Genomic DNA, 18,012 nt, shown 5'->3' with positions numbered 1-18,012 from the left:
GTTCTAGCTCTCCTCTCTCTGCAATATGCTTCCCTCCTGTTCTAGCTCTCCTCTCTGCAATATGCTTCCCTCCTGTTCTAGCTCTCCTCTCTCTGCAATATGCTTCCCTCCTGTTCTAGCTCTCCTCTCTCTGCAATACGCTTCCCTCCTGTTCTAGCTCTCCTCTCTCTGCAATATGCTTCCCTCCTGTTCTAGCTCTCCTCTCTCTGCAATATGCTTCCCTCCTGTTCTAGCTCCTCTCTCTCTGCAATATGCTTCCCTCCTGTTCTAGCTCTCCTCTCTCTGCAATATGCTTCCCTCCTGTTCTATCTCTCCTCTCTCTGCAATACGCTTCCCTCCTGTTCTAGCTCTCCTCTCTCTCTGCAATATGCTTCTCTCCTGTTCTAGCTCTCCACTCTCTGCAATATGCGTCCCTCCTGTTCTAGCTCTCCTCTCTCTGCAATATGCTTCCCTCCTGTTCTAGCTCTCCTCTCTCTGCAATATGCTTCTCTCCTGTTCTAGCTCTCCTCTCTCTGCAATATGCTTCCCTCCTGTTCTAGCTCTCCTCTCTCTGCAATATGCTTCCCTCCTGTTCTAGCTCTCCTCTCTCTGCAATATGCTTCCCTCCTGTTCTAGCTCTCCTCTCTCTGCAGTATGCTTCCCCCCTGTTCTAGCTCCTCTCTCTGCAATATGCTTCCCTCCTGTTCTAGCTCTCCTCTCTCTCTGCAATATGCTTCCCTCCTGTTCTAGCTCTCCTCTCTCTGCAATATGCTTCCCTCCTGTTCTAGCTCTCCTCTCTCTGCAATATGCTTCCCCCCCTGTTCTAGCTCTCCTCTCTCTCTGCAATATGCTTCCCTCCTGTTCTAGCTCTCCTCTCTCTGCAATATGCTTCCCTCCTGTTCTAGCGCTCCTCTCTCTGCAATATGCTTATCTCCTGTTCTAGCTCTCCTCTCTCTGCAATATGCTTCCCTCCTGTTCTAGCTCTCCTCTCTGCAATATGCTTCCCTCCTGTTCTAGCTCTCCTCTCTCTGCAATATGCTTCCCTCCTGTTCTAGCTCTCCTCTCTCTGCAATACGCTTCCCTCCTGTTCTAGCTCTCCTCTCTCTGCAATATGCTTCCCTCCTGTTCTATCTCTCCTCTCTCTGCAATACGCTTCCCTCCTGTTCTAGCTCTCCTCTCTCTCTGCAATATGCTTCTCTCCTGTTCTAGCTCTCCACTCTCTGCAATATGCGTCCCTCCTGTTCTAGCTCTCCTCTCTCTGCAATATGCTTCCCTCCTGTTCTAGCTCTCCTCTCTCTGCAATATGCTTCTCTCCTGTTCTAGCTCTCCTCTCTCTGCAATATGCTTCCCTCCTGTTCTAGCTCTCCTCTCTCTGCAATATGCTTCCCTCCTGTTCTAGCTCTCCTCTCTCTGCAATATGCTTCCCTCCTGTTCTAGCTCTCCTCTCTCTGCAGTATGCTTCCCCCCCTGTTCTAGCTCCTCTCTCTGCAATATGCTTCCCTCCTGTTCTAGCTCTCCTCTCTCTCTGCAATATGCTTCCCTCCTGTTCTAGCTCTCCTCTCTCTGCAATATGCTTCCCTCCTGTTCTAGCTCTCCTCTCTCTGCAATATGCTTCCCCCCCTGTTCTAGCTCTCCTCTCTCTCTGCAATATGCTTCCCTCCTGTTCTAGCTCTCCTCTCTCTGCAATATGCTTCCCTCCTGTTCTAGCGCTCCTCTCTCTGCAATATGCTTATCTCCTGTTCTAGCTCTCCTCTCTCTGCAATATGCTTCCCTCCTGTTCTAGCTCTCCTCTCTGCAATATGCTTCCCTCCTGTTCTAGCTCTCCTCTCTCTGCAATATGCTTCCCTCCTGTTCTAGCTCTCCTCTCTCTGCAATATGCTTCCCTCCTGTTCTAGCTCTCCTCTCTCTGCAATATGCTTCCCTCCTGTTCTAGCTCTCCTCTCTCTGCAATATGCTTCCCTCCTGTTCTAGCTCTCCTCTCTCTGCAATATGCTTCCCTCCTGTTCTATCTCTCCTCTCTCTGCAATACGCTTCCCTCCTGTTCTAGCTCTCCTCTCTGCAATATGCTTCTCTCCTGTTCTAGCTCTCCTCTCTCTGCAATATGCGTCCCTCCTGTTCTAGCTCTCCTCTCTCTGCAATATGCTTCCCTCCTGTTCTAGCTCTCCTCTCTCTGCGATATGCTTCCCTCCTCTTCTAGCTCTCCTCTCTGCAATATGCTTCTCTCCTGTTCTAGCTCTCCTCTCTGCAATATGCTTCCCTCCTGTTCTAGCTCCTCTCTCTCTGCAATATGCTTCCCTCCTGTTCTAGCTCTCCTCTCTCTGCAATATGCTTCCCTCCTGTTCTAGCTCTCCTCTCTGCAATATGCTTCCCTCCTGTTCTAGCTCTCCTCTCTCTGCAATATGCTTCCCTCCTGTTCTAGCGCTCCTCTCTCTGCAATATGCTTCCCTCCTGTTCTAGCGCTCCTCTCTCTGCAATATGCTTCTCTCCTGTTCTAGCTCTCCTCTCTGCAATATGCGTCTCTCCTGTTCTAGCTCTCCCCTCTGCAATATGCTTCTCTCCTGTTCTAGCTCTCCTCTCTGCAATATGCTTCCCTCCTGTTCTAGCTCTCCTCTCTCTGCAATATGCTTCTCTCCTGTTCTAGCTCTCCTCTCTCTCTGCAATATGCTTCCCTCCTGTTCTAGCGCTCCTCTCTCTGCAATATGCTTCTCTCCTGTTCTAGCTCTCCTCTCTGCAATATGCGTCTCTCCTGTTCTAGCTCTCCTCTCTCTCTGCAATATGCTTCTCTCCTGTTCTAGCTCTCCTCTCTGCAATATGCGTCTCTCCTGTTCTAGCTCTCCTCTCTGCAATATGCGTCCCTCCTGTTCTAGCTCTCCTCTCTGCAATATGCTTCCCTCCTGTTCTAGCGCTCCTCTCTCTGCAATATGCTTCCCTCCTGTTCTAGCTCTCCTCTCTCTGCAATATGCTTCCCTCCTGTTCTAGCGCTCCTCTCTCTGCAATATGCTTCTCTCCTGTTCTAGCTCTCCTCTCTCTGCAATATGCTTCCCTCCTGTTCTAGCTCTCCTCTCTCTGCAATATGCTTCCCTCCTGTTCTAGCTCTCCTCTCTCTGCAATATGCTTCCCTCCTGTTCTAGCTCTCCTCTCTCTCTGCAATATGCTTATCTCATGTTCTAGCTCTCCTCTCTGCCATATGCGTCTCTCCTGTTCTAGCGCTCCTCTCTCTGCAATATGCTTCCCTCCTGTTCTAGCGCTCCTCTCTCTGCAATATGCTTCCCCCCTGTTCTAGCTCTCCTCTCTCTGCAATATGCTCCCCTCCTGTTCTATCTCTCCTCTCTCTCTGCAATATGCTTCCCTCCTGTTCTAGCTCTCCTCTCTCTGCAATATGCTTCCCTCCTGTTCTAGCGCTCCTCTCTCTGCAATATGCTTCTCTCCTGTTCTAGCTCTCCTCTCTCTGCAATATGCTTCCCTCCTGTTCTAGCTCTCCTCTCTCTGCAATATGCTTCCCTCCTGTTCTAGCTCTCCTCTCTCTGCAATATGCTTCCCTTCTGTTCTAGCTCTCCTCTCTCTCTGCAATATGCTTATCTCATGTTCTAGCTCTCCTCTCTGCCATATGCGTCTCTCCTGTTCTAGCGCTCCTCTCTTTGCAATATGCTTCCCTCCTGTTCTAGCGCTCCTCTCTCTGCAATATGCTTCCCCCTGTTCTAGCTCTCCTCTCTCTGCAATATGCTCCCCTCCTGTTCTATCTCTCCTCTCTCTCTGCAATATGCTTCCCTCCTGTTCTAGCTCTCCTCTCTCTGCAATATGCTTCCCTCCTGTTCTAGCTCTCCTCTCTCTGCGATATGCTTCCCTCCTCTTCTAGCTCTCCTCTCTGCAATATGCTTCCCTCCTGTTCTAGCTCTCCTCTCTCTGCAATATGCTTCCCTCCTGTTCTAGCTCTCCTCTCTCTGCAATATGCTTCCCTCCTGTTCTAGCTCTCCTCTCTCTGCGATATGCTTCCCTCCTCTTCTAGCTCTCCTCTCTGCAATATGCTTCCCTTCTGTTCTAGCTCTCCTCTCTCTGCAATATGCTTCCCTCCTGTTCTAGCTCTCCTCTCTCTGCAATATGCTTCCCTCCTGTTCTAGCTCTCCTCTCTCTGCAATATGCTTCCCTCCTGTTCTAACTCTCCTCTCTCTGCAATATGCTTCCCTCCTGTTCTAGCTCTCCTCTCTCTGCAATATGCTTATCTCCTGTTCTAGCTCTCCTCTCTGCAATATGCGTCTCTCCTGTTCTAGCGCTCCTCTCTCTGCAATTTGCTTCCCTCCTGTTCTAGCTCTCCTCTCTGCAATATGCTTCCCTCCTGTTCTAGCTCTCCTCTCTCTGCAATATGCTTCCCTCCTGTTCTAGCGCTCCTCTCTCTGCAATATGCTTCCCTCCTGTTCTAGCTCTCCTCTCTGCAATATGCTTCCCTCCTGTTCTAGCTCTCCTCTCTCTGCAATATGCTTCCCTCCTGTTCTAGCTCTCCTCTCTCTGCAATATGCTTCCCTCCTGTTCTAACTCTCCTCTCTCTGCAATATGCTTCCCTCCTGTTCTAGCTCTCCTCTCTCTCTGCAATATGCTTATCTCCTGTTCTAGCTCTCCTCTCTGCAATATGCGTCTCTCCTGTTCTAGCGCTCCTCTCTCTGCAATATGCTTCCCTCCTGTTCTAGCTCTCCTCTCTCTGCAATATGCTTCCCTCCTGTTCTAGCTCTCCTCTCTCTCTGCAATATGCTTCCCTCCTGTTCTAGCTCTCCTCTCTCTCTGCAATATGCTTCCCTCCTGTTCTAGCTCTCCTCTCTCTGCGATATGCTTCCCTCCTCTTCTAGCTCTCCTCTCTGCAATATGCTTCCCTCCTGTTCTAGCTCTCCTCTCTCTGCAATATGCTTCCCTCCTGTTCTAGCTCTCCTCTCTCTCTGCAATATGCTCCCCTCCTGTTCTAGCTCTCCTCTCTCTGCAATATGCTTCCCTCCTGTTCTAGCTCTCCTCTCTGCAATATGCTTACCTCCTGTTCTAGCTCTCCTCTCTCTCTGCAATATGCTTCCCTCCTGTTCTAGCTCTCCTCTCTCTGCAATATGCTTCCCTCCTGTTGTAGCTCTCCTCTCTGCAATATGCGTCTCTCCTGTTCTAGCGCTCCTCTCTCTGCAATATGCTTCCCTCCTGTTCTAGCTCCTCTCTCTGCAATATGCTTCCCTCCTGTTCTAGCTCTCCTCTCTCTGCAATATGCTTCCCTCCTGTTCTAGCTCTCCTCTCTGCAATATGCGTATCTCCTGTTCTAGCTCTCCTCTCTCTGCAATATGCTTCCCTCCTGTTCTAGCTCCTCTCTCTCTGCAATATGCTTCCCTCCTGTTCTAGCTCCTCTCTCTCTGCAATATGCTTCCCTCCTGTTCTAGCTCCTCTCTCTCTGCAATATGCTTCCCCCTGTTCTAGCTCTCCTCTCTGCAATATGCTTCCCTCCTGTTCTAGCTCTCCTCTCTCTGCAATATGCTTCCCTCCTGTTCTAGCTTTCCTCTCTCTGCAATATGCTTCCCTCCTGTTCTAGCTCTCCTCTCTCTGCAATATGCTTCCCTCCTGTTCTAGCTCCTCTCTCTGCAATATGCTTCCCTCCTGTTCTAGCTCTCCTCTCTCTGCAATATGCTTCCCTCCTCTTCTAGCTCTCCTCTCTCTGCAATATGCTTATCTCCTGTTCTAGCGCTCCTCTCTCTGCAATATGCTTATCTCCTGTTCTAGCTCTCCTCTCTCTGCAATATGCTTATCTCCTGTTCTAGCTCTCCTCTCTCTCTGCAATATGCTTCCCTCCTGTTCTAGCTCTCCTCTCTGCAATATGCGTCTCTCCTGTTCTAGCTCTCCTCTCTCTGCAATATGCTTCCCTCCTGTTCTAGCTCTCCTCTCTGCAATATGCTTCCCTCCTGTTCTAGCTCTCCTCTCTCTGCAATATGCGTCCCTCCTGTTCTAGCGCTCCCCTCTCTGCAATATGCTTCCCTCCTGTTCTAGCTCTCCTCTCTGCAATATGCTTCCCTCCTGTTCTAGCTCTCCTCTCTCTGCAATATGCTTCCCTCCTGTTCTAGCGCTCCCCTCTCTGCAATATGCTTCCCTCCTGTTCTAGCTCTCCTCTCTCTGCAATATGCTTCCCTCCTGTTCTAGCTCTCCTCTCTCTGCAATATGCTTCCCTCCTGTTCTAGCTCCTCTCTCTCTCTGCAATATGCTTCCCTCCTGTTCTAGCTCTCCTCTCTCTGCAATATGCTTCCCTCCTGTTCTAGCTCTCCTCTCTCTGCAATATGCTTCCCTCCTGTTCTAGCTCTCCTCTCTGCAATATGCTTCTATCCTGTTCTAGCTCCCCTCCTGTTCTAGCTCTCCTCTCTCTCTGCAATATGCTTCCCTCCTGTCCTAGCTCTCCTCTCTGCAATATGCTTCTCTCCTGTTCTAGCTCCTCTCTCTCTGCAATATGCTTCCCTCCTGTTCTAGCTCTCCTCTCTCTGCAATATGCTTCCCTCCTCTTCTAGCTCTCCTCTCTCTGCAATATGCTTCTCTCCTGTTCTAGCTCCTCTCTCTCTGCAATATGCTTCCCTCCTGTTCTAGCTCTCCTCTCTCTGCAATATGCTTCCCTCCTGTTCTAGCGCTCCTCTCTGCAATATGCTTCTATCCTGTTCTAGCTCTCCTCTCTCTGCAATATGCTTCTCTCCTGTTCTAGCTCTCCTCTCTCTCTGCAATATGCTTCCCTCCTGTTCTAGCTCTCCTCTCTCTCTCTGCAATATGCTTCCCTCCTGTTCTAGCTCCTCTCTCTGCAATATGCTTCCCTCCTGTTCTAGCTCCTCTCTCTCTGCAATATGCTTCCCTCCTGTTCTAGCTCTCCTCTCTCTCTGCAATATGCTTCCCTCCTGTTCTAGCTCTCCTCTCTCTGCAATATGCTTCCCTCCTGTTCTAGCTCTCCTCTCTCTCTGCAATATGCTTCCCTCCTGTTCTAGCTCTCCTCTCTCTCTGCAATATGCGTATCTCCTGTTCTAGCTCTCCTCTCTCTGCAATATGCTTCCCTCCTGTTCTAGCTCTCCTCTCTCTCTGCAATATGCTCCCCTCCTGTTCTAGCTCTCCTCTCTCTGCAATATGCTTCCCTCCTGTTCTAGCTCTCCTCTCTGCAATATGCTTCCCTCCTGTTCTAGCTCTCCTCTCTCTCTGCAATATGCTTCCCTCCTGTTCTAGCTCTCCTCTCTCTGCAATATGCTTCCCTCCTGTTGTAGCTCTCCTCTCTGCAATATGCGTCTCTCCTGTTCTAGCGCTCCTCTCTCTGCAATATGCTTCCCTCCTGTTCTAGCTCCTCTCTCTGCAATATGCTTCCCTCCTGTTCTAGCTCTCCGCTCTCTGCAATATGCTTCCCTCCTGTTCTAGCTCTCCTCTCTGCAATATGCGTATCTCCTGTTCTAGCTCTCCTCTCTCTGCAATATGCTTCCCTACTGTTCTAGCTCCTCTCTCTCTGCAATATGCTTCCCTCCTGTTCTAGCTCCTCTCTCTCTGCAATATGCTTCCCTCCTGTTCTAGCTCCTCCCTCTCTGCAATATGCTTCCCCCCTGTTCTAGCTCTCCTCTCTCTGCAATATGCTTCCCTCCTGTTCTAGCTCTCCTCTCTCTGCAATATGCTTCCCTCCTGTTCTAGCTCTCCTCTCTCTGCAATATGCTTCCCTCCTGTTCTAGCTCTCCTCTCTCTGCAATATGCTTCCCTCCTGTTCTAGCTCTCCTCTCTCTGCAATATGCTTCCCTCCTGTTCTAGCTCTCCTCTCTGCAATATGCGTATCTCCTGTTCTAGCTCTCCTCTCTCTGCAATATGCTTCCCTCCTGTTCTAGCTCCTCTCTCTCTGCAATATGCTTCCCTCCTGTTCTAGCTCCTCTCTCTCTGCAATATGCTTCCCTCCTGTTCTAGCTCCTCTCTCTCTGCAATATGCTTCCCTCCTGTTCTAGCTCTCCTCTCTCTGCAATATGCTTCCCTCCTGTTCTAGCTCTCCTCTCTCTGCAATATGCTTCCCTCCTGTTCTAGCTTTCCTCTCTCTGCAATATGCTTCCCTCCTGTTCTAGCTCTCCTCTCTCTGCAATATGCTTCCCTCCTGTTCTAGCTCCTCTCTCTGCAATATGCTTCCCTCCTGTTCTAGCTCTCCTCTCTCTGCAATATGCTTCCCTCCTCTTCTAGCTCTCCTCTCTCTGCAATATGCTTATCTCCTGTTCTAGCGCTCCTCTCTCTGCAATATGCTTATCTCCTGTTCTAGCTCTCCTCTCTCTGCAATATGCTTATCTCCTGTTCTAGCTCTCCTCTCTCTCTGCAATATGCTTCCCTCCTGTTCTAGCTCTCCTCTCTGCAATATGCGTCTCTCCTGTTCTAGCTCTCCTCTCTCTGCAATATGCTTCCCTCCTGTTCTAGCTCTCCTCTCTGCAATATGCTTCCCTCCTGTTCTAGCTCTCCTCTCTCTGCAATATGCGTCCCTCCTGTTCTAGCGCTCCCCTCTCTGCAATATGCTTCCCTCCTGTTCTAGCTCTCCTCTCTGCAATATGCTTCCCTCCTGTTCTAGCTCTCCTCTCTCTGCAATATGCTTCCCTCCTGTTCTAGCGCTCCCCTCTCTGCAATATGCTTCCCTCCTGTTCTAGCTCTCCTCTCTCTGCAATATGCTTCCCTCCTGTTCTAGCTCTCCTCTCTCTGCAATATGCTTCCCTCCTGTTCTAGCTCCTCTCTCTCTCTGCAATATGCTTCCCTCCTGTTCTAGCTCTCCTCTCTCTGCAATATGCTTCCCTCCTGTTCTAGCTCTCCTCTCTCTGCAATATGCTTCCCTCCTGTTCTAGCTCTCCTCTCTGCAATATGCTTCTATCCTGTTCTAGCTCCCCTCCTGTTCTAGCTCTCCTCTCTCTCTGCAATATGCTTCCCTCCTGTCCTAGCTCTCCTCTCTGCAATATGCTTCTCTCCTGTTCTAGCTCCTCTCTCTCTGCAATATGCTTCCCTCCTGTTCTAGCTCTCCTCTCTCTGCAATATGCTTCCCTCCTCTTCTAGCTCTCCTCTCTCTGCAATATGCTTCTCTCCTGTTCTAGCTCCTCTCTCTCTCTGCAATATGCTTCCCTCCTGTTCTAGCTCTCCTCTCTCTGCAATATGCTTCCCTCCTGTTCTAGCGCTCCTCTCTGCAATATGCTTCTATCCTGTTCTAGCTCTCCTCTCTCTGCAATATGCTTCTCTCCTGTTCTAGCTCTCCTCTCTCTCTGCAATATGCTCCCCTCCTGTTCTAGCTCTCCTCTCTCTCTCTGCAATATGCTTCCCTCCTGTTCTAGCTCCTCTCTCTGCAATATGCTTCCCTCCTGTTCTAGCTCCTCTCTCTCTGCAATATGCTTCCCTCCTGTTCTAGCTCTCCTCTCTCTCTGCAATATGCTTCCCTCCTGTTCTAGCTCTCCTCTCTCTGCAATATGCTTCCCTCCTGTTCTAGCTCTCCTCTCTCTCTGCAATATGCTTCCCTCCTGTTCTAGCTCTCCTCTCTCTCTGCAATATGCGTATCTCCTGTTCTAGCTCTCCTCTCTCTGCAATATGCTTCCCTCCTGTTCTAGCTCTCCTCTCTCTCTGCAATATGCTCCCCTCCTGTTCTAGCTCTCCTCTCTCTGCAATATGCTTCCCTCCTGTTCTAGCTCTCCTCTCTGCAATATGCTTCCCTCCTGTTCTAGCTCTCCTCTCTCTCTCTGCAATATGCTTCCCTCCTGTTCTAGCTCTCCTCTCTCTGCAATATGCTTCCCTCCTGTTGTAGCTCTCCTCTCTGCAATATGCGTCTCTCCTGTTCTAGCGCTCCTCTCTCTGCAATATGCTTCCCTCCTGTTCTAGCTCCTCTCTCTGCAATATGCTTCCCTCCTGTTCTAGCTCTCCGCTCTCTGCAATATGCTTCCCTCCTGTTCTAGCTCTCCGCTCTCTGCAATATGCTTCCCTCCTGTTCTAGCTCTCCTCTCTGCAATATGCGTATCTCCTGTTCTAGCTCTCCTCTCTCTGCAATATGCTTCCCTACTGTTCTAGCTCCTCTCTCTCTGCAATATGCTTCCCTCCTGTTCTAGCTCCTCTCTCTCTGCAATATGCTTCCCTCCTGTTCTAGCTCCTCCCTCTCTGCAATATGCTTCCCCCCTGTTCTAGCTCTCCTCTCTCTGCAATATGCTTCCCTCCTGTTCTAGCTCTCCTCTCTCTGCAATATGCTTCCCTCCTGTTCTAGCTCTCCTCTCTCTGCAATATGCTTCCCTCCTGTTCTAGCTCTCCTCTCTCTGCAATATGCTTCCCTCCTGTTCTAGCTCTCCTCTCTCTGCAATATGCTTCCCTCCTGTTCTAGCTCCTCTCTCTGCAATATGCTTCCCTCCTGTTCTAGCTCTCCTCTCTCTGCAATATGCTTCCCTCCTCTTCTAGCTCTCCTCTCTCTGCAATATGCTTATCTCCTGTTCTAGCGCTCCTCTCTCTGCAATATGCTTATCTCCTGTTCTAGCTCTCCTCTCTCTGCAATATGCTTATCTCCTGTTCTAGCTCTCCTCTCTCTCTGCAATATGCTTCCCTCCTGTTCTAGCTCTCCTCTCTGCAATATGCGTCTCTCCTGTTCTAGCTCTCCTCTCTCTGCAATATGCTTCCCTCCTGTTCTAGCTCTCCTCTCTGCAATATGCTTCCCTCCTGTTCTAGCTCTCCTCTCTCTGCAATATGCGTCCCTCCTGTTCTAGCGCTCCCCTCTCTGCAATATGCTTCCCTCCTGTTCTAGCTCTCCTCTCTGCAATATGCTTCCCTCCTGTTCTAGCTCTCCTCTCTCTGCAATATGCTTCCCTCCTGTTCTAGCGCTCCCCTCTCTGCAATATGCTTCCCTCCTGTTCTAGCTCTCCTCTCTCTGCAATATGCTTCCCTCCTGTTCTAGCTCTCCTCTCTCTGCAATATGCTTCCCTCCTGTTCTAGCTCCTCTCTCTCTCTGCAATATGCGTCCCTCCTGTTCTAGCTCTCCTCTCTCTGCAATATGCTTCCCTCCTGTTCTAGCTCTCCTCTCTCTGCAATATGCTTCCCTCCTGTTCTAGCTCTCCTCTCTGCAATATGCTTCTATCCTGTTCTAGCTCCTCTCTGCAATATGCTCCCCTCCTGTTCTAGCTCTCCTCTCTCTCTGCAATATGCTTCCCTCCTGTCCTAGCTCTCCTCTCTGCAATATGCTTCTCTCCTGTTCTAGCTCCTCTCTCTCTCTGCAATATGCTTCCCTCCTGTTCTAGCTCTCCTCTCTCTCTGCAATATGCTTCCCTCCTCTTCTAGCTCTCCTCTCTCTGCAATATGCTTCTCTCCTGTTCTAGCTCCTCTCTCTCTCTGCAATATGCTTCCCTCCTGTTCTAGCTCTCCTCTCTCTGCAATATGCTTCCCTCCTGTTCTAGCTCTCCTCTCTCTGCAATATGCTTCCCTCCTGTTCTAGCTCCTCTCTCTCTCTGCAATATGCGTCCCTCCTGTTCTAGCTCTCCTCTCTCTGCAATATGCTTCCCTCCTGTTCTAGCTCTCCTCTCTCTGCAATATGCTTCCCTCCTGTTCTAGCTCTCCTCTCTGCAATATGCTTCTATCCTGTTCTAGCTCCTCTCTGCAATATGCTCCCCTCTCTCTCTGCAATATGCTTCCCTCCTGTCCTAGCTCTCCTCTCTGCAATATGCTTCTCTCCTGTTCTAGCTCCTCTCTCTCTCTGCAATATGCTTCCCTCCTGTTCTAGCTCTCCTCTCTCTCTGCAATATGCTTCCCTCCTCTTCTAGCTCTCCTCTCTCTGCAATATGCTTCTCTCCTGTTCTAGCTCCTCTCTCTCTCTGCAATATGCTTCCCTCCTGTTCTAGCTCTCCTCTCTCTGCAATATGCTTCCCTCCTGTTCTAGCGCTCCTCTCTGCAATATGCTTCTATCCTGTTCTAGCTCTCCTCTCTCTGCAATATGCTTCTCTCCTGTTCTAGCTCTCCTCTCTCTCGGCAATATGCTTCCCTCCTGTTCTAGCTCTCCTCTCTCTCTCTGCAATATGCTTCCCTCCTGTTCTAGCTCCTCTCTCTGCAATATGCTTCCCTCCTGTTCTAGCTCCTCTCTCTCTGCAATATGCTTCCCTCCTGTTCTAGCTCTCCTCTCTCTCTGCAATATGCTTCCCTCCTGTTCTAGCTCTCCTCTCTCTGCAATATGCTTCCCTCCTGTTCTAGCTCTCCTCTCTCTCTGCAATATGCTTCCCTCCTGTTCTAGCTCTCCTCTCTCTCTGCAATATGCGTATCTCCTGTTCTAGCTCTCCTCTCTCTGCAATATGCTTCCCTCCTGTTCTAGCGCTCCTCTCTCTCTGCAATATGCTTCCCTCCTGTTCTAGCTCTCCTCTCTCTGCAATATGCTTCCCTCCTGTTCTAGCTCCTCTCTCTGCAATATGCTTCCCTCCTGTTCTAGCTCTCCTCTCTCTGCAATATGCTTCTCTCCTGTTCTAGCTCGCCTCTCTCTGCAATATGCGTCCCTCCTGTTCTAGCTCTCCTCTCTGCAATATGCTTCCCTCCTGTTCTAGCTCCTCTCTCTCTCTGCAATATGCTTCCCTCCTGTTCTAGCTCTCCTCTCTCTGCAATATGCTTCCCTCCTGTACTTTGTTGAAACCCTTTATGTATGTGAAAGTTTCGATCATACCCCCCTCTTCAGTCTCTCCCCATAACTGCTCATATTAGGGTGCTGTCAATTATCCTGAAAAGGCTCATGCTATAGATCATGCACCATCTCAGTAACCCGTCTTTGCACAATCTCCAATGTATTTATGTCTTTCCGGAGATATGGTCTCCGGAACTGAACACAGCACTCTAGTTCAGGGTATAAGCCTGATGATATTTACTTAAACAATAGCCTTGTTCTCAAACTAACAGGGCTCACACCTTAAAGCAGGGGGCCCAACTTCAGTCCTCAAGCACCTCAACAGGTCCGGTTCTCAGGATATCCCAACTTCAGCACAGGTGGCTCAATCAGAGGCTCCTGATTGAGCCACCTTTGCTGAAGCAGGGACGGATTGAGCCAACTGTGCTGAAACAGGGATGGATTGAGCCACCTGTGCTGAAGCAGGGACAGATTGAGCCACCGGTACTGAAGCAGGGATATCGAGGAAACCTGAGGGCTGGAGTTGAGCCCCCCGGTCTTAAAGGTTCAGATTTAAATGAACTAAGGAGGCTGCAGAGATTCCAACATTGCTTTATACAGGGCTGAGGTGCATCTCAGGAAATTCATCACGGCGGCCATATTTAAAAGGCCCCAAGACCGTAATTGGATGAGAAACAGAAAGTAAATCATTGAAATAATATATTATAATTTTAGGTATAAATAGATCACTAAATATAGGATCATTTTAAAGTCTAATCTGCTGGGATACGCGACTAAGTAGGACGTGGCGCTGCAAGTTACGTGACTGCAATATGTGTCGCTGTGTGTTATGACTGCGGGACGTGGCACTGTGTGTCATAACTGTGAGCATAAGAGCCTGAGGAAGCCGATGACTCGGCGAAACGCGTAGCTCCAAGTCCCAGCTGAATTTGACCCAACGTGGCTCCCGTAGCCGGATCAACCAAGCAGCCATTGCAGCCAAGGAGTAAAGGTTTTTTCTCTTTCTCCTGCCTCACGGACGCGTGATCGGCACAAACGGCTGCTTAAACTGTATCCTGGACTGCATGAGGAGGCCAGGGGTCCAACCTCTATGTATGTATGTGAGTCCTGTTGTTCATCATTTGTTTATTAATTATTAAATGTTTTTCAAACCCCACTGACATCGTGCCTCACTTTTCCTCCAACTACCCCCCGCCCTATCACAACCACTGGGGAGAGTCCCTATCTGATGCCAAAGACCGGGGTTAGAACTCTATGCTGATTCCCATTGAAGAACAGCTCACATCGGGGGGAGATGCAGATGGGTTAATTTAACCCCAAAGTTACCAACTCTCTGCAAGGACTCACACTTGGCCGTGTGAGTACAGATATATTTATATATTTATTCCACAACCCTTTCAATCACCATTTACCTGATGTTGGGAGTGACTGGAATTGTATAAAGAAAGATACCATATACCGTGTCCGCTTACACATGGCCGTGTAAGTGCATTAGCAATTTTAGCAAACCCCCAGCATCATTGTTGTAACCACAGTAATTTTGTAATTGTATTGTTCTTTTGTTGTTCTTTTATGCTTCTCTAATCCCACGCTCCCCCATTGCTTGTCTGTTTCTGTATCTTTGGAAGGGCTCTGGATTAACCCTTTTCTGGGGTTGAAGCAGAAGGGAATTTTAAGCTGGCTCAAAACATCTGTCAGAGAGCCGCGGTTTAACTGACTGCCACACTGTAAGCACACCCTTTATATTAAACTTAAGGTAAGCGCCAGGTTTTTTTTTCCATTGTTTCGCTGTGTGTTATGACTGCGGGACCTGGCACTGTGTGTTATGACGTGGCGCTGTGTTACGTGACTGTGTGGGATGTGTCGCTGTGTGTTATGACTGCGGGACGTGGCACTGTGTGCTATGACGTGGTGCTGTGTTATGTGACTGTGTGTGATGTTGTGCTGTGTTACGTGACTGTGGGACGTGGCGCTGCTTGCTATGACGTGGCGCTGTGTTATGTGACTGTGCGGGATGTGGCGCTGTGTTATGTGACTGCGGGACGTGGCGCTGCTTCCTATGTCGTGGCGCTGTGTTATGTGACTGTGCGGGACGTGGTGCGGTGTATTATGTGACTGTGGGACGTGGCGCGCTGCGTGACGCTGTGTGTGGGTTTGTAACAGAAGAGTTTACCTGCTTGTCTTCTTTCGGAGGTTGGTAGCAGGAGAAGGGAGGTTGGGGGTAGACGGGCTCATGATGAACATCTCTGAGGGAGGGGACGAAAACCAGGTGGGATCCCGAGCTGGAAAGGAAAGGAGAGGGGTCACTGTCACCCTGCGATGGGAGCCACAGACCCCATGTCCCCCTTCAGTCTGTGTGACCCTGCGATGGACGGGATGTCCCCCATCAGTCTGTGTCACCCTGCGATGGACGGGATGTCCCCCTTCAGTCTGTGTGACCCTGCGATGGACGGGATGTCCCCCTTCAGTCTGTGTAACCCTGCGATGGACAGGATGTCTCCCTTCAGTCTGTGTTACCCTGCGACGGACGGGATGTCCCCCTTCTGTCTGTGTCACCCTGCGATGGACAGGATGTCCCCCTTCAGTCTGTGTGACCCTGCGATGGACGGGATGTCCCCCTTCAGTCTGTGTCACCCTGCGATGGACGGAATGTCCCCCTTCAGTCTGTGTGACCCTGCGATGGACGGAATGTCCCCCTTCAGTCTGTGTAACCCTACGATGGACAGGATGTCCCCCTTCTGTCTGTGTCACCCTGCGATGGACAGGATGTCCCCCTTCAGTCTGTGTGACCCTGCGATGGACAGGATGTCCCCCTTCAGTCTGTGTGACCCTGCGATGGACAGGATGTCCCCCTTCAGTCTGTGTGACCCTGCGATGGACGGGATGTCCCCCTTCAGTCTGTGTAACCCTGCGATGGACAGGATGTCCCCCTTCTGTCTGTGTCACCCTGCGATGGACAGGATGTCCCCCTTCAGTCTGTGACACCCTGCGATGGACAGGATGTCCCCCTTCAGTCTGTGTGACCCTGCGATGGACGGGATGTCCCCCTTCAGTCTGTGTCACCCTGCGATGGACAGGATGTCCCCCTTCAGTCTGTGTGACCCTGCGATGGACGGGATGTCCCCCTTCAGTCTGTGTGACCCTGCGATGGACGGGATGTCCCCCTTCAGTCTGTGTGACCCTGCGATGGACGGAATGTCCCCCTTCAGTCTGTGTAACCCTGCGATGGACAGGATGTCCCCCTTCAGTCTGTGTCACCCTGCGATGGACAGGATGTCCCCCTTCTGTCTGTGTCACCCTGTGATGGACAGGATGTCCCCCTTCAGTCTGTGTCACCCTGCGATGGACGGGATGTCCCCCTTCAGTCTGTGTGACCCTGCGATGGACGGGATGTCCCCCTTCAGTCTGTGTCACCCTGCGATGGACGGGATGTCCCCCTTCAGTCTGTGTGACCCTGCGATGGACAGAATGTCCCCCTTCAGTCTGTGTGACCCTGCGATGGACGGAATGTCCCCCTTCAGTCTGTGTAACCCTGCGATGGACAGGATGTCCCCCTTCTGTCTGTGTCACCCTGCGATGGACAGGATGTCCCCCTTCAGTCTGTGACACCCTGCGATGGACAGGATGTCCCCCTTCAGTCTGTGTCACCCTGCGATGGACGGTATAGCCCCCCTCAGTCTGTGACACCAATTATGTATTTTTATACTGCATGCAATTCATTTTACAATTAAAACTTGAATGCAAAATGCTAGCCGGGCCGTCCCTGTGACCATCGGTGCTTTAACCCAGTCAGTCACTTTCAGTAAGTCACTTTACTCCTACGTGGGACTGACCCTTTAACCCATTTAACACGCCCCTGTCATTGGGTCACGCCTCTCCTTTACTTACGAACGGGTGCCTTCAATAATCATTTTTAAACAGCACTTAAAAACTTCTTCAAATGTCACCGTGAGCTGAAAGTTCTGCAAGGAAGAAAAAGAATTGTAGGATCTGTGCAACACTGGCCTGGGCAGATTACAACCTACTTGTGCACTTTCAGCTACTTTGCACATATTCTACATACGTTTAAAATGCACTTTAATAATAGTACTAACAATTCCTTGTATAGTGTCTTCCTCTGCAAATCCTATGAACAGGCTGCGCAGCGCCAAATTTTACACACAATTGTGTGTGTGTGATTATATATATATATATACATGTAGAGGTATCAGTACCGTGTTAGCCGAGCTTCAATAATCAAAAAATAAATAGACGATACCGTTCTGTGGCTAACGAAATGCTTTTATTTGTGCGAGCTTCCGAGATACACTGATCTCTTCTTCCGGCGATGTTACAATGAATGAAGCAAGCAAAGGGTATACTATAAACAGTGTCTATTGGAATGTTATCTGTGCTGGTCCTTCCCCCGGTGTGGATGTGTTTTATGGCTGGAGGTGTCAAAAGGTTCCTGAAAGCAAGTGATGAAAGAGTGTGTATGTGTATCAGTGTGAATAAAAATGAATGGAGCCCACAGTATATACAGTGCTTTACAAAAGGTGTGTGTGGAGTGGGAGTGGATATAAATGGTGTGGGTGGGTGTGGAAATGTGAGAGAAAGTAGCACAACTAAAAGTGTGTGTGGATACTATGTGGTCCCTATTGGTGTATAGGGATGGAAAAACAAGGAGTATACACAAGGAGTGTGCACACACAGCTGTCTCTCACACATACTTATACTCCTTGTTTTTCCATCCCTTTATACCAATAGGGACCACATAGTATCTACACACACTTTTAGTTGTGCTACTTACTCTCACATTTCCACACCCACCCACACCATTTATATCCACTCCCACTCCACACACACCTTTTGTAAAGCACTGTATATACTGTGGGCTCTCCATTCATTTTTATTCACACTGATACACATACACACTCTTACATCACTTGCTTTCAGGAACCTTTTGACACCTCCAGCCATAAAACACACCCACACCGGGGGAAGGACCAGCACAGATAACATTCCAATAGACACTGTTGTTAAGTATACCTTTTGCTTGCTTCATTCATTGTAACATCGCCGGAAGAAGAGATCAGTGTATCTCGAAAGCATTTCGTTAGCCACAGAACGGTATCATCTATTTATTTTTTGATTATTTATATATACACACACAATTCTGTGTACAATTTGGTGCCGCGCAGCCATGTTCATAGGATTTACAGAGGGAGACACAGGACTTGCAGGAGAATGCTGGGAGACGCCGTACCACGCCACCGGTAAGCACTGCACAGCGGGAGGGGGTTACATTTAGCGGGAGCGGGTTACATTGGGGGGAGGGGCGGGGGGCAAATGTCTTTTTTTTCTTCTTCTGGCGAGCGACACTTTTTACAATTTATCGAGATACACACACACACACACACACACACACACACACACACACACACACACACACACAC

At 49.7% G+C, this 18,012-nt stretch overlaps 1 protein-coding gene across 3 annotated transcripts in view; it reads right to left on the bottom strand.

The window, feature by feature from the left end:
• Positions 1-18,012, bottom strand: part of LOC142465722 (DNA polymerase alpha subunit B-like) — a 61,413-nt gene that overhangs the window by 29,927 nt on the left and 13,474 nt on the right. For all 3 annotated transcript variants that reach the window (XM_075569953.1, XM_075569951.1, XM_075569952.1), the window contains exons 13-14: positions 16,466-16,539; positions 14,751-14,859 (exon numbers count right to left, since the gene is read on the bottom strand). In XM_075569953.1, the coding sequence (XP_075426068.1) occupies positions 14,751-14,859; positions 16,466-16,539 (183 nt within the window). The remainder of the gene's footprint in view (positions 1-14,750; positions 14,860-16,465; positions 16,540-18,012) is intronic.

This window comes from Ascaphus truei, chromosome 14, assembly GCF_040206685.1.
Source record: "Ascaphus truei isolate aAscTru1 chromosome 14, aAscTru1.hap1, whole genome shotgun sequence".
NCBI classification, from domain to species: domain Eukaryota; kingdom Metazoa; phylum Chordata; class Amphibia; order Anura; family Ascaphidae; genus Ascaphus; species Ascaphus truei.
This window is presented reverse-complemented; position numbering and strand designations above follow the sequence as displayed.